The 19,497-nt window shown below is 39.5% G+C and overlaps 1 protein-coding gene across 4 annotated transcripts in view; it reads left to right on the top strand.

The window, feature by feature from the left end:
• PTPRE (protein tyrosine phosphatase receptor type E) overlaps positions 1-19,497 on the top strand; it is a 99,301-nt gene that overhangs the window by 23,314 nt on the left and 56,490 nt on the right. For 3 of the 4 annotated variants that reach the window (XM_033149410.1, XM_033149409.1, XM_033149408.1), the window contains exon 2: positions 4,939-4,961. The exons of the other annotated variant lie outside the window; for it this stretch is intronic. In XM_033149410.1, the coding sequence (XP_033005301.1) occupies positions 4,939-4,961 (23 nt within the window). The remainder of the gene's footprint in view (positions 1-4,938; positions 4,962-19,497) is intronic. 4 annotated transcript variants of the gene reach the window in all.

Here is a 19,497-nt window from a genome sequence, read left to right as displayed (position 1 = left end):
TCTGACTGCTCATTGTTGTCCCACCACTGCTCCCCAAACTCTTCCCTTGCTGGTTCCCCTGTGCCCAACCAGTCCATGACAAGTATTAACTGAATTCACCTGTAGAAACTGTCAATTCTGCTAATTTTGATATTGTTTTGCCATTAAAACTTCCCATCTTACAATAAAATATGCTGTTTTTCTTTACTCAAAGACTAATTACCACATTTCTTGCTGAAATAAAAGTATGTTTTCACATTTCTAACAAGAACATGGGCTGATTTCAGTGCTGCAGTTTCTCCTACAGATGCTGCTCAAAAGGGAAACCCAGCCAGATGGGTGGGGTATAAACAAACAAACAAACAACAACAACAATAATTATAATAATAATTAATTGTTATTTATTTCTGGCAGCATTGCAAGTGGCAGGTACGGTGTTTAAAAACACTTAATTTTTGTGTGCCAACCAAAATTCACACTGCCTTTCTGTGCCATCAGCTGCTTAGTGTGTGTGGTACCGGCATGAAGATATTACACATTTTCCCTGTCAAGAAGCAACAGCTATTCAAGTGATTTATCTATCAAAAGGAGCATTGCTATAGTTAAGCACTTTTGGTGGTCTCGGGGAGGGAGGGGCTATCATTTTTAAAAAAGTGGTTATGTTTATAATTATGAAAGTTCTGCACCCTGCATAAAAGTGAAGGGTAAAAGGTAAAGGTAAAGGACCCCTGACAGTTAAGTCCAGTCGCGGACTACTCTGCGGTTGTGGCGCTCATGTCGCTTTACTGGCCGAGGGAGCCAGTGTTTGTCCGCAGACACCATCTGGGTCATGTGGCCAGCATGACTAAGCCGCTTCTGGCGAAACCAGAGCAGCGCACAGAAGTGCCGTTTACCTTCCCACCGGAGTGGTACCTATTTATCTACTTGCACTTTTTGGTGTGCTTTCGAACTGCTAGGTTGGCAGGAGCTGGGACTGAGCAACCGGAGCTCACCCCGTCGCTTGGATTTGAACTGCTGACCTTCCAGTCTGCAAGCCCTAGGCTCTGTGGTTTAGACCACAGCGCCACCCGCGTCCCTAAAAGTGAGGGGTACTGTGTAGGATTATGATATTATTTAATACTTAAGTTTTTGAACAAAAGTTTGGGCACTTGACCACTATGTTAAATGTCATCACTTTGTCTGTATAGCTACTTATAATGTCATTATGATTCGGTCCACAACCTCTTTCCAGGAAACATCTGTTAGGAACCAGGAAATTCAGTAATAGCTTCCTCCATTTCTTTATGTCTAGTGTGTATGTGTGAGAGAGAGCACACAAACATGCTTCTAGATTTTAGAATATGAGACTGCAGAAGATAATGTACAAAACAGTGTAGGATGATCATCTGTGAAGAAAAGCACTTTAGAAATGGCAGTTCAAAAAAACCGCATATCCTTTTCACTTTAAATATTTGAACTATAAATTTTATGGAAAATTCAAAGTATCTTCATCTTGCATCTCAATCAGCTGCAGTTGTGTGATTGCACCTAAATGCTGTGGGCCTACATAATTGTCTGCAAAATTGCCTCTGTAATTGTTTATGTTGGCAGTTTGCACCTCCAAATTGAAGGTCAGTGACTGAGGGATTTGGAAAAGGGAGGAGGGAGTGTTGGGAGTTAGCAAAATAAACTCTAACACAGCTGTCCTCATTACCTACTGTAAAGGAAAAACTAATTAGTTTTATTGAATTCAGTTTTCTAGTGGAACTATTTGCAGCTTGTTAATCTTCATAATGCAGAATGACTGTTAAATGAATTTTAGTTCTATGGCTTTTGATGTGCGGTATAATAAACTGAAAGGATTGATTCAGATGCTATGCAGTACAACATCTTCCTCAAAGATGGATGAATTCTCTGTAGAATTCAGGACAGAATAAGTAGATTGCACAGATTATGAAACAACTATGTTAGTATCTCTGCAGTGCATTGTGACCTAATTTCTCATTCTATTTTCTGCATAGGCTGGCTGAAAAGAAGAATTAACACTATTTGTTTTTTTTAAAGAATTAAAACAACAGCAATTGCATCTTCATCATATTCTGGTTGGGAGGAAGGATAATTCCATAAGAGGGGGTGGAGAACTGATTCCACCCACCAGGTTACGGTTTCTCAGATTGAAACTGATTTGAAAATAATATAATTAATTAAAATCCAAACCAAAGTAAGATGGTGAGAGTAAAATGATAATTTGTTTCATCTGTGTTGCAAAAGGCTGGTGTTTCAACTGGCACAGTCAGATGAAAGGCAAAGCGAGCACATGGAACAGGGTATGTGAAAAGTAGTAGGGAAATAAATCCCCAGGACCTCATCACCACAGACTTCTGTTGGGAGAAACATGCAAGCACTGCTTCATTGCAGTGAACAAGTGTGTGCATGAGTATCGGCAGGGTTGGCCAGGGGAGTGCTTTTTTTTCTATGGCTATGCAAGACACAAAATAAGACTTTGATAAAAAGAAGTTATTGACCATTTTCCCCAAGGCTACGGTGTTTGGTTAAAGCAGGGGTCAGCAAACTTTTTCTACAGGGGACCCGTCCACTGTCCCTCAGACCTGGTGGTGGTGGTGGTGGGGCGGGCGGACTATATTTTGAAAACAAAAATCCTCCCTACCTACTCTCCCCTCCCTTCTACACAGCACCGGATGAGCCCTGGTGGCTGCTTACGAGTGGCAGGGGCTGGTGGTGGCAGAGGGACGATGAGCGGCACGAAAGAGCTGGCTCCGGTGAGGGGCTGCTTAAAATGGCGCTCAGCCAACCACGGCTCAACAAAGCTGAGCCCCCTTCCTCCTCTAGCCAGGGCAGGGAGAAGCCAGGAAGAGGTGCCACCACGGTGTGTGTGAAGGAGAGGGGGGGTGGCATAGTTTGAATGACCAGAATCCCCACGCCAATCCACGCGGCGATTCCTGGGCTGTCCGCGGGCTGGATCCAGAAGGCAGTTGGGCCAGATCCGGCCCCCGGGCCTTAGTTTGCCGAGCCATGGCTTAAAGAGTTATCTACTTTGTGTTATATTTTCTTTTATGTTATGGACAAACAACCATCATCAACAACAAAAAAGCCTGACTGGTTTAAGACCTTATGTCTGACATTCACTATAGCAAGGTGGAGTCTGTGTAAGAGGTGTAAATTTCAGCATTAGGAGTCTTTAGTTTAGAGTCCTACAGTACTGTTGTTCAGTGGACAAACTGAAAACAAATGCAATGAATCAAAGTAGTCAAGAACCTGTAGTTCCAAATAAAAAGACGATGCTCCACCCCGTAATTATTTTTGTGGACATGTGTGCGTGCGTGAGAGAGAGAGAGATTGACTGACTCTCTTCCCAGTCAAAATCCATGCCAAAGGAACCTGAAGAGTTCCGTGTCTTATACACAAATGTATGTTGGAAATGTGTGGCTCTGATCAGTCTTGGAAATTCAGCAAATATAATCTCACAGAGAAGCAACCAGTGGCATGTTATTTTTTAAACATGTTGTCATAAATGACTGTGAACACATGCTGAGCATTTTATGTGTTTATAGGGCTACTTTTATATGGAGACACCCTGAGGCTGAAATCCTATGTGCACTTACAAGAAGTAAGTTCCAGTGATCACAATAGGGCTTCCTTCTGAGTAACCATGCAAAGGGTTGTGCTGTCAAACTTCCTGTGCTAAACAGCATGCTCATGATATACGCCTCAGTTTCAAAGCAGGTTTGTCATGAGTGGCATCAACTGGAATCAAACAGAATTGCTTAGGAGCTTAAGTCATTCTGTCCATTAACCTGGAATTAAACTTGGATGTGATTGAGGTGTTGTTAACACAGGAACATACCAGTGATCTATTTCCAGAATACAAATTATATGTCTGCGGTCCACATGCCTAGGTTCCTGAACAAATGATATTGTGAATGTGTGGCAGATTGGTTCTAAAACACCCAGGAGCCCACATAGGTAGAGCAGACTCCCCACTACAGATGGTTGCCCTTCAACTTATGGGTGGCTACCAGGAATGCAGGAGTGCCTGGCGTGCTCTGGTCCATGGGGTCACGAAGAGTCGGACACGACTAAACGACTAAACAACAACAACCAGGAATGCAGTTTAGGGGGATGTGCAGTGGTGTGTGGTCAGTGGACTAGGCTAGTCCCCTAAATGTTCCCCTGGCGCCTCCTTCCCAAAGCCTGGGAAGCTTTTGCCTGGCAGAGGGAGGGAGGTGCGATACTCCGATGGGTCCAAGAGCCATTCTGCCACCTTCCCAAAGCCTGCCCAGCTTTGGGAAGGAGGCAAGAGGGCTCCTGAGTCCTGTCGGAGGTCTGGCACCTGCTTCCCAAAGCCCAGGAAGCTTCTGCCAAGCTTAGGGAAGGAGGCACGATGCTCACATGTGTGACATCAAGACATCACATGGGAAACATCAGGCCCCCTCCATTGCTCTTGCAAGCTGATGCCTTTGGCCCTAACTTTTTACTGCATGCCACTGGGGATACATGATTGCTCTGCTCCTTCTTTCCCTTTCCATGTGATTAGCATCTTTGAGTTATTTTGAACCAATCTCTTCTAACTTCAGGAGTAGACGAAGCAGGCTTATTTGTTTATAGAGTAGTTGTTTAAAATTAACATTGCATGAAACTCCTGCATAGGGCTTACATGACCCAAATTTCCTTCCTCCAACTATGTGTTCTTTCCTTCCTGAACAAGGCTTTTGCCAATTTCAGTTGCAGGTCTTTCAATATATGCAAGTTCTGTTTTTCAGTACTTGCCTTGTGGTTCAAATTCCACAATGAGGTGCCTTGCTACACAAACAACAAAAGAATATTGGATATATATTCTAAGTGATTGCACTGGAGACAAAAGCTTGCATATAAACAGAGATGTGCCATCAGTTTAGAGCAAGAATATGTATATATATTTATATAAACATTTTTAATTATCTTTCTCTTTTTCCTTTGCAGCCTATAGCATCTTCTTCTAGTAGGTGAGTACACTGCATAATCTAACTATTAACAATTATCCACCAGTATATTCAAGTATACTATTCTTTTTAAGAAATTTCACAACATTATGAAGTTAACAGCTTGAAGCTACATAGCAGCCAAACTATATTTAAATTTTATAGGTCAGCATATTTTATAGGGGGTAGCCTTTGCAGTCTCACTTTTCCTTCTCGTATTAGTTGTTAGGATATAATTTAGCATGCGATTGTTTCATTAGTTTGCAGCCTTGAAAATAAAGTGCTTCTTATCACTGACATTCATTTGAAGCCCATTGTCAGATAACGGTGCTGATTGTAGTTGCTTGTGACACAGATCTGCTGTTGGGAAAATGGCTGAAAAAGAACTATTCTAGAACCATGTCGGCAGAATTGGGCTGCTTTTATTGTAAGAGCCATTCATTGCATTCAGTTCTGAATGCCAGGTTTAAAAAGTAGGATGATTCAAAATAGAAAGATAGAAATGGGTAAAAGGGGCGTTTTGAACTTAGGCACATCTGCCTAGGCGTATAATACCTGGTGTTCTTTTTTTGAAAAGTTTGTTCTAAAAGGATGTGTGTGAAGGATAATGTGGTAGGAAACTTGTGTGGGTTTCTTAGCAATGAACATTTAACTGAGGAAATAATGTTGCTTAGGGTTACATGCGAAAGCTATAAATTGCCTTGAGTTATTTTGAACTGATTTGTTCCAACTCCAGCGATATTCAAGCTTCTGGCAGAAGTCATTATACTGTATGTTGAAAATAACGTTGCTTCTTTGTTATAGGTGTATCACCTAAGACCATGATTAAGCTGTTAAGGAGAGGCACCTAAAAGGTGGCTATTAGGAATTAGGAGGTATATGCTCATTCTCACAGCCCAGTGAAGGAATTTGAGGCACAGGCTGGCTACAGGGCAGCATGGTCACTGTCATAGCCAAAAGAGCTAATAATCATAGAATCATAGAGTTGGAAGGGACCACAAGAGTAATTTATGGGGCTCGAACCCACAACCCTGAGATTAAGAGTTTCATGCTCTACCGACTGAGCTGGGTCTCCCCAGGGCTTCTTCATCTTGCATGGCTGGATGAGATCTTAGAGAAGGTAGGGACAACAGGCCCTAAAGGCCAGTCCCACCCAGACTTGGCTTTTCTTTCCTTTCATTACCTTTACTCTTAATTGGCTTTGTAATATTGTGTAATGTTGCGATACCATTGTTTATAGATCCTAACCATATCTACACAGTGGTAAGGCCTATTGAATTCAATGAGGCTAACTCCCAGGTAAGTAGGATTAGAATTGCTGCCTTAGCGTGTGATTCCCGATTGTCACTCTGGTAAGAAGGAAACTGCTGGAAAGCAGAAGTGACACAAGAACCAACCGCTGCTTAAATAGGCAAGTAAAACCAGTACGTGAAGCATTTCACATGCTCTGAAACCACCTTGCTGTTTCACACACATCCCCAAATAGCTCCCCCCAAAAACCTTCATAGGTGACTGTTTAGTGAAGCCGGGCATCATTCTGGAGTTTGCTAGAACAGTATTGCTTTTCAATGAAAATTTGTTGTCTTTGTCTGTGCGTCAGATACTGGACACATGGACAACTGCAGCCGTGTAAACTAAATCCACGATGGATTTGTAGTGCTGTAGTAATTTATTCTGTCAGCAAGCAGGCTATACTAGGGGCTTGAATTACCACCTTTGTTGGAAGGTAGGACTGATATGAATTTTAAATCTCAAGAAGGAATGCTACAAAGCAGCCACTTCATATAGGGCATACTGTGGACCTGGGTCTTACCCTTGCATATTAAAGTTTGTGAGTTTTATTTAAGGCGTGCTCTTTCGTCTTTCTCTCTTCAAGTTTTCTACTTATGTCTTTTTGTAGACTAGGAAGCAAAGGAGTTTTGCAGCTGCATGCGGGTGGGGAATGTTCCTACTCTTACGAATGAGTTTGAAAGCCAGCAATTTCTTAATCATTTACCAGAATGGATGTTTCCTATTCCAGCAGCAGAAGGAAATGTTTACATTACGAGATGCAGCAGCCTTTTCCAGACAATCCTATGACTCTGGCTTTTTGACTATTTATCACATGCAACAGCTACTATAATTATGCCCAGCAGTCAAGGTTTCCATTTAGAAAAGCATGAGTAGTTGGTGGAGGGATGGACTGGGACACCAATATATTTTCTATTTAAAAGGAACTTCATTGCACTTGAACCGGGATTTCCTGAAACAAAGATTTGCTGATAAAGGCTTACTTTACAGTTGATAAGCAAAATGGATCCCAGGGTATTATGTTGGTTGTCCCTTAGATCTGTTCTGGATGAAGAAGAGGTAAATGAGTATATTGGATTGTTTTATTTAATGGAGAGTGTTTTTAATGAAGTGTGTGTTTATTGAAGTGTGCAGTGTAAGAGAGAATATATTGTAAACAATACGGTTTATTAGTTAAATATATTACAGTGCTTTTTCTAAGATCATTTTTCATAGATGTGGAAAAGTGCCAGAAAAGGAATAAAACCACAGGAGTATACTGTATAACAAAATTAAGATTCTGAACTTGGAAAGTGATATGTTCTGTTTAATAGGACAAATAGCATGATCCTGTAATGTTTACTTGGAATTTAGATTCACTGAGAGGAATGGGGCTCTCAAGTAAGTGTGCATACGATATTGACCATAATCGAATAGAAAACAATTGTATAAACAATTTTCGTTTATAGAAAAGTGAAATATGTACATGGATCATTGTGTTGAAGTCAGTGCATTAAAGATAAATTTTACTTAAAATTTTAGAAATAATATAGAAGACCTATACAGTATTAAGAACACAAGTAGTGTTTTAATAGCTTTATTTCAACAATAATTGGAACTTAAATTATTTTATATTCTGTTGGGTGTAGACTTACTAATTCATATATAATTTCTTACAGTGAAGTTGCTGTGGAGTAGACTGTTGGTCTAAAAATAACAGAGTTAAAAATCATTTTTCATATGTGGAGGAGCTAGAAATATTATTCCGTTTAATTCAGTAATGTTTAAATCTGAATAAAAGATCAGAAAGATAACAGAAAGAAACATTAGGGTATTTTGGCCGTTGCACATAATACCTTTCAGTTCTAAGTAAATTGCAAATATCTACAGGCTATGCTCCTGCTGTTGAGTGTGAAAAGTCTTCCACTGTGCTAAACAGATTGTCGGCATTGGTGGAAGAGGAAGGAAAATAGTTTTGTGAATTTCTATCTAATTGTCTGTGCTATCAAATTCAATAACATTTATTTTGGTGGGGAAAGAAAGCATGCAGTGAATGATCACATGCTGGATGCAGGTTGTTTCCTTTTGACCTCAGAACGTATGGAGAAAACCCTGCAGGGATAGTCAATGGGGCGCCACCCGTATGTCATTGGACTACAACTCGCCCAGCCTCAGTCAGTATGGCCAATGGTCCACCTGGCTGAAATGTGTTCTCAAACCTGATACAGCCTTCTGCCTGCCTGGATGGAAGATAGAGGGGGTGCGAATGTGTGTAGAAACTCTGGCACAGTCCCCCAGGAGGTTGTCCAGAAAGGAATGTGAGCCTTTGGTTGAAAAGAGTTTCCCACCCCTATGCTAAGCTATCTCCTTCATGGTTTGTTTATCCACTTGTGCAAAGGAGGGGGGGGGGACAAAGTGGGAACAGTCGGGCTTTGTGCAGCAGCCCAGTTTCCGCACAGTATGGTTTACTGAAGCTAATTGTTACATGTGAACTTAGCCATTATCAGATGTGGAGTGTATTTCTACGCTTCTAATTGGCTGGAAATTGCAGTAAATGCATTTCCTGACACTTTGCTTTTTGAGTGATTTTATTATGCCCTGTAATTATATTTCATTTGTATTATGTACAACACTCTTGAAGACATGGCAAGGAGTATTTTATTGGGGTTTTTAAATATTGATATGATAGAAATTCCAGAAATAAAGTCCCAAACTTTCATTTTGAAATACTTATACATTTAAACCAGGAGACAAAATGAATCTGCAGTGTGTATAAAGGTCATAGCAAAATAGGCTTTGGGGTGAGTAGGGGGGACTGAGTCTACATGAAAGAAAATGTTTGATTTTGCACTGTCCTTTGCCAGACTCTGAGACTGGTAAGCAAGGGTAGTTTACATTTGCTTAGGTGCAGGTGTCATGTCATAGAATAATCGAAGCATAGAAGAGTTGGAAGAGCCCCAAGGGTCATCTAGTCGAACCCCCTTTCATTGTCTGCGTATAGTTGCTCTGCAAAGCAAATAATACATGAAGACCACGTGCAGATATAACTGTGTGAAAGATTTAACAAAGCTGGCCTATTTTAAGGACTGGTGCCCTTTATATGCTTCATGAATGCTTAATAGTTAGTGCATGTGATTTTTTTTATCGTGGAGTAAATCCCTTTTTAAAAACACTGCAGTAGAAAATAACATATGCTGTCTTAGTGAAGCCATTGCTTGTTAGCATTAATATAACACACACAGTTCTGTAAAGGCAGCAACATGGTCCCAGACCAGAAGGCATTTAGACTGACATGATTATTTGTGAAAGAAGAAAATGACATTTCAGTAAACAAAGTGTGCATGCAGGCACCAATGTGTGCTTTATCCAGCTGTCTCCCCTGTTCGTTCGTTCTCTCTCTCTCTCTCTCTCTCTCTCTCTCACACACACACACACACACACACACACACCAGAGATGGAGGGGAAGGACTGTTGTTTAATTAATCTGTGAAAAGGAGCCACCTTCAATACACTGATTTCAGTAATATTTCCCAGTGTGAATCACTTCCGGTATCTGAGCTGTCCTGGTGTCAATGCTTCCGTGTTACTCAACACAGGAGCAGGGGTGAGCTGAGTAGCCCTGGCTTCTCTCTGAACAGCTCAACTGTCTGTGGCTATAACATGAAGCTGTACTGTACTTAGGAAGGGTTCAGCACAAACTGGAACTCTCCACAATTTGAGTTCTGGGTCATGTGGAGACCTTTGAATCTACAATGTTACTACAGATAGTTGCACTGTTCAAGTGGACATTGGAGTGTGGGCTACTCATTGTGCTCCCATGTCCCTCACGAGGAACATAGTATTAATTACTGAGGAGGGCTGCAACTTAACTCTGTATGTTTTCACTTCACTGCTGTTTTCTTTATGTCATACTCAACTTTCTATCTTAGCTAATATTAGAAGATTATTTTTTTCAGTTCCTTCCTCCTTAACCTGAAATGAGCACTTACCACACGTGTGTATTGCATGTTGTTTTTAATTTTTGTTGTAACTGCAGAGAGGTCAGGCAGGAGAGAGTCTTGTAACTAGAAGGAAGTGAAATGTAACAGGAAGAAATGACATCACCCCTGTCTTCTCCTACTCTGTTTCCTAAGCCTGATACATAATAGTGCAGATTGGATCTTTTATGTTAAAAGGAAACAAAAACATTAACAACACTTGGCACAATAGGGTTCTTGGAAACTGGAGCAGCTGAAAGAAACATAAGGCCCTTTGACATGTTTTATGCAGGTTGAATGGCTATGTTTGCACGGTTGCAGCGCCTAGGTAAACCTACATTTGTAATGCTCTAAAGAGTTCTATGGATTGCTACAGCACATGGAAACACTGTTTATCTTTCTCCCACAGTGGTACCTATTTGTCTACTTGCACTGGCATGCTTTCAAACTGCTAAATTGGCAGGAGCTGGGATAGAGCAATAGGAGCTCATCCCGTTGCAGGGATTTGAACTGTCAACCTTCTGATTGGCAAGCCCAAGAGGCTCAGTGGTTTAGACCACAGCACCACCGGCATCCCAGTACACCAGTCTGTAAGTAACTGTGAGCAAGGAAAGTACCCTAAAATTAAATACCTTCATTTAACCAGCTTAGTATCTGTCCACCTTTGGACTCAACGGGTAGGCACACGTTCCTTCTATAGCCATAAAGCATGAAGGGAGATTTAGAGATGCTTGAATCAATAGAGTTACTGGACACATTTGAATGCTTAGATCCCAATAATTTAAATAGGATTTACACTTAACTTTCTCTGTTCTGGAATTCATAATAAGGTCAGATAGACAAGAACATTCTATCTGCCAGTTATACTCTCCATTTCATAAATAAGTTGCCTTTCAGTAGATCAAGTGTTATTGACCTTCAGTAAATTATTGCTAAGCCTTGAGTGTTACAACTTCCAACCTATTAAATTCTCCCAATTTATCAGAAAACCTTTATTGTTCCTATCAATCATTGTGCAGTGAATGTATACCACATTATTTCTTTTGCAAATCACACTGTTTTTAAATCAAATCAGGATGCTATTCACAGTGTTAAGGCACCATCTTGTGAAGCTGTTGCAAGCTTAAACAACAAGATAAGAAAACCATCATATGTCTACCTGATTATGCTTATTTAATATTCTATACACCCTGACACTACTGGACTGAAGCCTGTGCATTTCCAGTACTTTTGACATAAGGTTGTTCTGAGCTTTCTCTCTCTCTCTATCTCTTTTAGGGCATGTTAGGAAAATGTGACACCATTTTCTTCAGGTATTTTGAGGTTATTTGGCATACCAGTATATTTCCTTAACGCTATATATAAGTACCTTTATTGAAATAGACCATTTTGTTGATCTATTTCAATAAATGAGTTACCAGCATATAGCTGCAAGGAAGATATCACTTAGAAAACTTTTGAGCTGCCTTTGCTCAGGTGCTGTATGTCATAGAAGCATAGAATCAGAGAACTGTAGAGTTGGAAGGGAACCACGAGGACCATCTAGTCCAACCCTCTGCAAGGCAGGAATCTTTTGCTCAATGTGGGGCTCGAATCCATCATTATCATTCCTCATCCCTGTGGCAATCTTGCTACCCATAAGGCCTAGAAGCAATCAGATCTGGCATTGCTTGTCTTCTTTCTCCTGGAAATGTGAGCAATTATTGCATTGGTCACTAGACATATTTGCTGCCAATAATCCACTGAATGAATGAATTGAACTGCTGAGATAGTATAAGACAAGTTTTGAGAAACATTTCTTTATGGATACAGTGCATTACAGAATATAACAGGTGCACAGCTGTTAAAAATTCTTCACTTATTCGTCTTAGCAAAAAAAAAGGAACAGCAGTTCCTTACAGATAGAACAGTTGAACTTGAGAACAATTGAAGTTGAGAGTAAGAGGCAGTGCTTTTTTTTTTCTAGGTGAGTACCACCAGGAAAAAAACAACTGCTTACCTGAGTTCACCATGAGTCAATGATTAAGCTGAGTCTATGAAATACAATGAGGATTTTAATTTGGTATTCGAAATGGTACTAATCTACCTTTAAATGTGTTATGGGAGGGGAGATTATTGGTTTGTTTTTGTTCTTATTTTTATTATGTATTTTGTGTTTTTTTATATTGTGATTTTTTTGTTGTGAACTACCTTGAGGTCTATGGTTGAAGCGCAGTATACAAATGTAATAATAATAATAATAATAATAATAATAATAATAATAATAATAATGGATTATGACATGGTGAATTGTTTGTAAGCATCCATGCTGGTTGTTATGTTTAAATTAACCTGAGAAGGTAGATAAGGTAAAAAAAAAGAGAAGATTTGTATGGTGGACTTCTTGGGTACCCTAGAGCAATGGTTTTCAACCAGAAATTGCAAACATCATGAATCAGTGTGGCATTTTGATAATTTTGTGGGGAGCGAAATGAAGCCAAAGTGTGGAAACCTTATTGTGTCACTTCTCTGCCTCATGACACCATGCAACATGCATTTTAAAAAAATAATTCACCACTTACCTACACAGTAGCATTCTTTTCTTCATGGAATATTTGATTGCAGTTAAATAATAACTGGATAGTTGATTGGCATGGCACTCTTAAGTTAGACATAATTTTATTTGACATGTGGCGGCTTCAAGGAGGTTTCGAAGTATTACAATTTTAGAGATATGGTTTCTTAGTGAATTTTGTGGTTGGTGCCCATTGAATCCTCACACGATACATCTCAGAACCCTTGGTTGGCTTGAGTATGAAACAAAATGGTACAATATTTCTATTGTCCCCTTCCCAACAACAACAAAACAAAAATCAATTGCTGGCTCTTACTTGCTCATGTGTTAGCGTTTCATTTATGATGAGTTGGGTATTTTTCTCCCAAAAGGGAGTTTTATTGGAAAGAAAGTTTCATGTGGTGGTAATTGGCTTGAAACTGAACTATAAGGGAATCTAGTTAAATTCCACCCTTAAACTGACATGTTCTTTCAAGCATCTTTAGCAATATTTTATCATGTACTGTACATCACTACAACTGAGTTGCTAATTAACTGTGGCCATTAGGTGAGAGAGGTAGTTAAACTACCTTGTATTTAGAATTATAGCTTCTGGCATTTAGGATGTATAATTTAAGACTTGACACAATGCATTAATTAGTGCAGACTTCATAATTTTATGTTGCATTGCTGATAAGACTGAAAGTATGCTGTTTCTTAATTAGGCTTTATATTAAAATTACGTATCTGATTTGCTCTGTGCAAGCTTTACCAAGTAAAACAAATGATTTGACTTATATTTTCAGTATTTATTAATGAGAAATGGGAGCTGAGCATTATTGCTGTGACAGCCTCTGAAGATAAGTGGTATTGTTTAAAAATACCATGGAACTCAAATTGTGATCAAACAATGTAATATGGTGGTTACTTATAATTATGGCACAAGAAGATTATTATTCCCATTAATAAAGACAATTTGCTTATTAACGCCCATAGTTCCTCAGTGCCTATATCCACATATAGATGAATCATATATATTTATGGCCAAAGACATGTCTGTGCAGATTTGTTTCTGCAAATATTGGTGCTGGAGATCTTCTGTATACATGCAACTGGTTAATGAGAAAAATAGCTCCTTCTTTTTCAGCATCTTTAATTGTGATGTCTGGATTGTTTCCGAGGCTGTAGATAGCATCAAACTTTGTACAGCTGGGGTTATATGATACAAAAAAATACTCTTCGCTGAGCACCTCAGCCTTGGGTGTAGTAGCAGAAGTACTTAGTATAGAAATCAATTTTGGTATTGTGACTATCTGAAGGGGTCCATGCAAAATTCTTCTTCCCTTATTGCTGAGGAGTCTGCTGTGCATTGCTGCACTGTCCAGGGGTGCATTGAGAAGATGGTAGTTGTATGCTGATGCACAGGTTAGTGTTGTGATTGATGTATTTCCTGAGTTGTAGATGACCGGGGGTGGGGTGGGTGTGGGTGGGGGGAAACACAGAATTAAATTGTGTGTGGATTCTTCTACATGCCTCATTGTGGGGGTGGGTAGAGTAACAACGTGGTTGCAGAAATTTCAGGGTATTCCTGTCGAGGTCCAAAAAGATGTGGAGCAGATTAGATAGTTCAGTATCTTGGCTCTTTCTTTGAAGAAGCAGAGGGCTGTATCCAGAGCCAGTCCTACTCAGAGTAAACAGATTGAAACTAATTGACATGACTAACTTGTCTATACTTGCCTCTGGATTAGTTGCCTTGTTTTGGAGAATTTCTGCCAGGTACATGACTGGAAGGTTGATCCTTTACACAAGGTTAAAGTTATAGTTTACTATCTTTGTTGTCTCTTTATGGTTCTAATTTCAAACCGCAAGCTTATTGCATTTAGCTCTATGAAATCACTAATACTGTGACAGCGCTATATGAATAATAAAAATAAATGGTGATAACATTAACTATAATTACACCAAGCTAATGAGGTATTTTGTCTTTATTATTATTTTGCCTTTAAATCTAAAAGTCCCCATAGAGAAAGAAGTTCTAGTTTTGCTGAACACAAACCATACTGAGATAGATACCTTCCATTTATTAATAATATAGCTAAGAGAATAGTTGTTTAGAGAAGCATGGTTTAAAAACAAGCAAACAAACCTGCAGGCGGTGTTTCTTCTGCAATTAGGACAGGGCTGCCAAAAGACTTGTTTCAAAAGAATATAAATGAAGTTTAGATCATTCAAAATAATAGCTGTAACAAAAAATAATAATAATTACAATTGCAAAATAGAAATTAATTCCCAGTTTATTCAATTATTAATTTCTAGATGGCTATATATAAGGAAATCTGGATTTACCCTAGTGTTTCATGAGCAGCGCTGTGGGTTAAACCACAGAGTCTAGGGCTTGCCGATCAGAAGTTCGGCGGTTCGAATCCCTGCGACGGGGTGAGCTCCTGTTGTTCGGTCCCAGCTCCTGCCCACCTAGCAGTTCGAAAGCAAATCAAAGTGCAAGTAGATAAATAGGGACCGCTCCGGCGGGAAGGTAAACGGCGTTTCCGTGCGCTGCTCTGGTTCGCCAGAAAGCAGCTTTGTCATGCTGGCCACATGACCCGGAAGCTGTCTGCGGACAAACGCCGGCTCCCTTGGCCTATAGAGCGAGATGAGCGCCGCAACCCCAGAGTCGGACACGACTGGACCTGATGGTCGGGGTCCCTTTACCTTTTTATAGAGCTAATTAATGCAAGCATTGCTGTGATACTTGAACAGTGAGTACCAACACATTGCAAGCTTCATGCATACATCAGTACTGTAGGTATTTAAAATATATCTTGGAACTTAGTCCTTCTAAGTTCTACTCTTACCTTTCTGGAAGCTGCTTTTTTCAGACTGCTAAGTTTGGAAAAGGTTGCCTTGTACTTGAAATAATGTAAATGGAATTTGAGATTAAAGTTCTGTAATGAATCTGAAAAGATAATTTAATGTTCAGTAAGGTATTTTAGACTTATTATCAAAATATTTCGGCGCTGAAATTAAATTCAGAGTAAAATATAATTATTATCATGACTTTTTAACAATGAACTTTCCAGGTTTCTCCTTCAAATTATCATTATGCAAGATATGATACCTTACTTAGTTTATGGGATATGTATTGTTATTTGATCATAGCCAAATTAATAGAGTTACCTGGTGATATAGAATTGACAGGTCACACAAAATGAAGTTGGCATCTTCACATTTTATATTTGCTATTAATTCTCCATTTCATGCTAACGTATCTGTAATGATACTGTATGCATTTTGATATACAGTATTTCTAAATGTGAGTTTAGATTTTGGGAGTGTTAGGTAGACTGAAGTTAATGTTTCCTATTTGTATTGCAGTTCATGTTAATACACACAGTGCATGTTACAGAATAAAAATTGAAGTCTAGGGCTGCATGTAATTAGGCTTCCTTCTACATTTTGAATATCCCATTCTCAGTGGTGTTGTTAACAGTTAATTCATGTTGAAGAATTCAAACATGTCTAGGGTGTTGGGTTTTTTGGAGTTGACAATGAATTTGATAGACCTTCCATTTGGGAATCCTTGACCAAAAAAACTTGTCATGACCTAACCTGTCATATCATCCTCACCTAATATGGGATTTTTGTAGGGCTGGACCAATAAAATAAGTGAAATGTGCTCATGCTTTTAAAAGTTCTTGATGCACTGTTCAGACACTAATGTTCACCTTCATCTATCCTTCTCTCCTGGTGTTGTCTGAAGCAGATTGCTTTTCGTCCTGTTGCACCCTGCTGCAGGCCAGCCCTAGAAATATTGGCCCCAATGCTTGTGCCAGAAGATGAAGTGCAGTTAAACCTCATGTCATTCATAAGATTTATTCAAGGTTCATTTTATAAATTTAAGTCTCTCACTTAAAATAAGTAGATAATCTTCTACCTTGTAGTTCAAGACTTAAACATTACTTCAAATTATGCTTTTTACTCTGAATGTCCGCAGGGAATTCTGCTTCTTATCTTTCTAAGGCAGCAGAATTTAATAAAAATGAAGTCTTTTGTCCGGTTCCATTAAAATAATGTCAGGACAGTCTACCAATTATTTCTGGGTCATAATTTGGAATTCATTTAGAAGCACACAGCTCCTTGGGTGATTAAATAATATTGTATTTTGGCTATATGCTTTTTTCAGTATGCTATTGGCTATCAGTGTAACAAAGACAACATTTATTTTAGCCCAGACTTTTTGACCTTAATTTTCAGCTCATTTTTTTTAGCGGGGTTGGTTGAGTTGGATCTGCAGTTTCATGCATACTTTTGGTGAGCATTTTAGGTTTTTTTACTCACTTGCTTTTAATGTATGGTTCTGAGTTTATTTGAGTTCACCTTTGTGAAATACACATCTAAGCAAACATAGTTAATACTAATACTAATAGTAATACTAATACTATCAGGAGCATGGGATTTCCCCCCGAACAGACCTCTGAAATGTCTCTAAAAGGGTTGTTTGCATCTGTCTGTCTTGGGAGTCAATGGAGAAGTGTGCCTTTTAGGGTGAAGTCAAACAGTTGGAAGGTTGCAGTGCCTGCTGTGGCTGCAGAGATCAGTATGGGAGAGACATGTTTTATTGCAGGTGGGGTAGATGAAGGCATCCCATCTTGCTGCTACAGGTGCACCATGGCGTTTTTTCTCCCTGCGCTCCTCCCAGCAGTCATTCCTCATCAGGTTACTGCTGTGAATACATGACCTGACTGTCTTGTTTCCAGGCACTGCAAGGAATTCCCACATAGCAGGGTTGATGTGGCAAGCCCTCTTTGTAACACAGAGCTAGTCTGCCAATAGGCCTGGTGCTTGAAGCCAACTCCCTATAGAGCATGCCCTTGGGGGTAAGGGTAAGCTAGCACATTTTAGAGTCTATGATTATCTCTGTTCATGCGGTAAAAGAAAGGCTTGAACTTCAAGATCCAAGACAATAGGCTCCATGATAGCAAAACATCTATTGGAGTTTACATTTCCGAGCACAATTCAAAGTGTTGGTGCTGACCTTTAAAGCCCTAAATGGCCTCAGCCCAGGATACCTGAAGGAGCGTCTCCACCTCCATCGTTCAACCCAGACACTGCGGTCCAGCACCAAGGGCCTTCTGGTGGTTTCCTCACTGTGAGAAGCCAAGTTACAGGGAACCAGGCAGAGGGCCTTCTCGGTAGTGGCACCTGCCCTGTGGAACGCCCTCCCATCAGATGTTAAAGAAACAAACAACCATCTGATGTTTAGAAGACATCTGAAGGCGGCCCTGTTCAGGGAAGTTTTGAATGGCTGATGTTTTAATGTATTTTTAATCTTTTGTTGGAAGCTGCCCAACAAAATATTATTGTTGTTGTTGTTGTTGTTATTATTATTATTATTATTCTTAAGTGTCTCGTGTGCACATTCCAGGGATCCTTTGATGAACCTGAATCTTTATTTGCCCCTTTTGTCATTGGTTCTCAAGGGAAAGCACCTACACATGTTCTGTCTTCAAGCTTTTACTCTGCTTTCTAGGTGAGAATATCAGAGTTGTTAAAAATCTATCTTTATGATGGCACATCCCAGATTTGAATGATTTTAATATCTAAAGTGATCAGATATATAAAAATCATGAACCTTAGATTACTGCAGTGTGTTGTTAGTCCCTCATCCAATTTGCAAAGTTTATATAGAAACTATAACATTTTCAGCCCAGTTTCTTATTACAATAGGAATATTTATTTGTGTAGTTTTAAACTTTGTCTTCCTTTATGAGGCAGTATTTTGCTTAAATTGAAGTGATGAGTAATATTAATGTTTAATTCTCTTTCAGAGAGTGCCTGCATAACTTGATATAGTCCCTAGAGAGCACAGCTGAAGGTCTGGCCTGTGCGCTTGATTAAATGATTTTTCCTAGCATCAGCACTAGATATATTTTGCTCTCCCGACAGCAGAAAGTGTGAGATAGCTTTTCATGCTTTTATTGGGTTTTCTGTTCTTTCATCAGCCTGTTTGTAACGTATTTAATTGCATAGAGATAGGAAACGTTATTTTCTCCCCAAGAAGCACATTCTAACTTCTTTATGTTTCCTGGCTGAGCTTTGTTTCACAGTGTGGCCTTTTTGCAGGGAGTCAGAGAATACAAGTGTGTACCCCATACCAAGGTAACCTGGAAGGGGAGGGGAGATTCTAAGCAGACAAGAGTATTTCTAGGGGTCATGTTTTCATACAATTGTGGGAGAAGAGAGCAGGAAAAAGGCTGAGTTTCCTAGCGTGCCCTGTGCCCTTGCTGAATGTCATTCTCCATTTTACCTTTAGCAGAGCTCAGCAACTATTAGTGAGTGACAGTGTTCAAAACTACAGGAGACCATGAGCATTTCATTGACCTGTGCATAAATAGCTTTTACCAGGTATTCATGGCTTCACAAATTGACAGGAAACGGAAAGGCATCGTTGTATTAAAGAGCTTTGATTATCCCAGATTTACATTTATTGAAAGATGTGGAGTTAAAACTATATATGCTGTTAAAACTTAGGTGGGTTTGATTTTAAGTTGCTGAAATAGTACATGTTCTCCTTGGAAAGACTCCTGTAGCAGGAGAAGGCAGACCAGGAAGCATAACTATATATACTGTTATTATATTTACAGAACTGACAAGCTAAATGATCAAATAAATAAATAAAAAGCGTCACTGTTTGGAACGATAAATGCTATTGCCAGATGTTCATGGTGTGTCCCAAAGAAACGGAGCTCTTATATACCGGTACATTCTTCTGTACTATGGCCTT

This window comes from Lacerta agilis, chromosome 5 (assembly GCF_009819535.1).
Source record: "Lacerta agilis isolate rLacAgi1 chromosome 5, rLacAgi1.pri, whole genome shotgun sequence".
NCBI classification, from domain to species: domain Eukaryota; kingdom Metazoa; phylum Chordata; class Lepidosauria; order Squamata; family Lacertidae; genus Lacerta; species Lacerta agilis.
The sequence above is the reverse complement of the archived record's forward strand: the minus strand, read 5'-3'. Positions and strand labels throughout refer to the sequence as shown.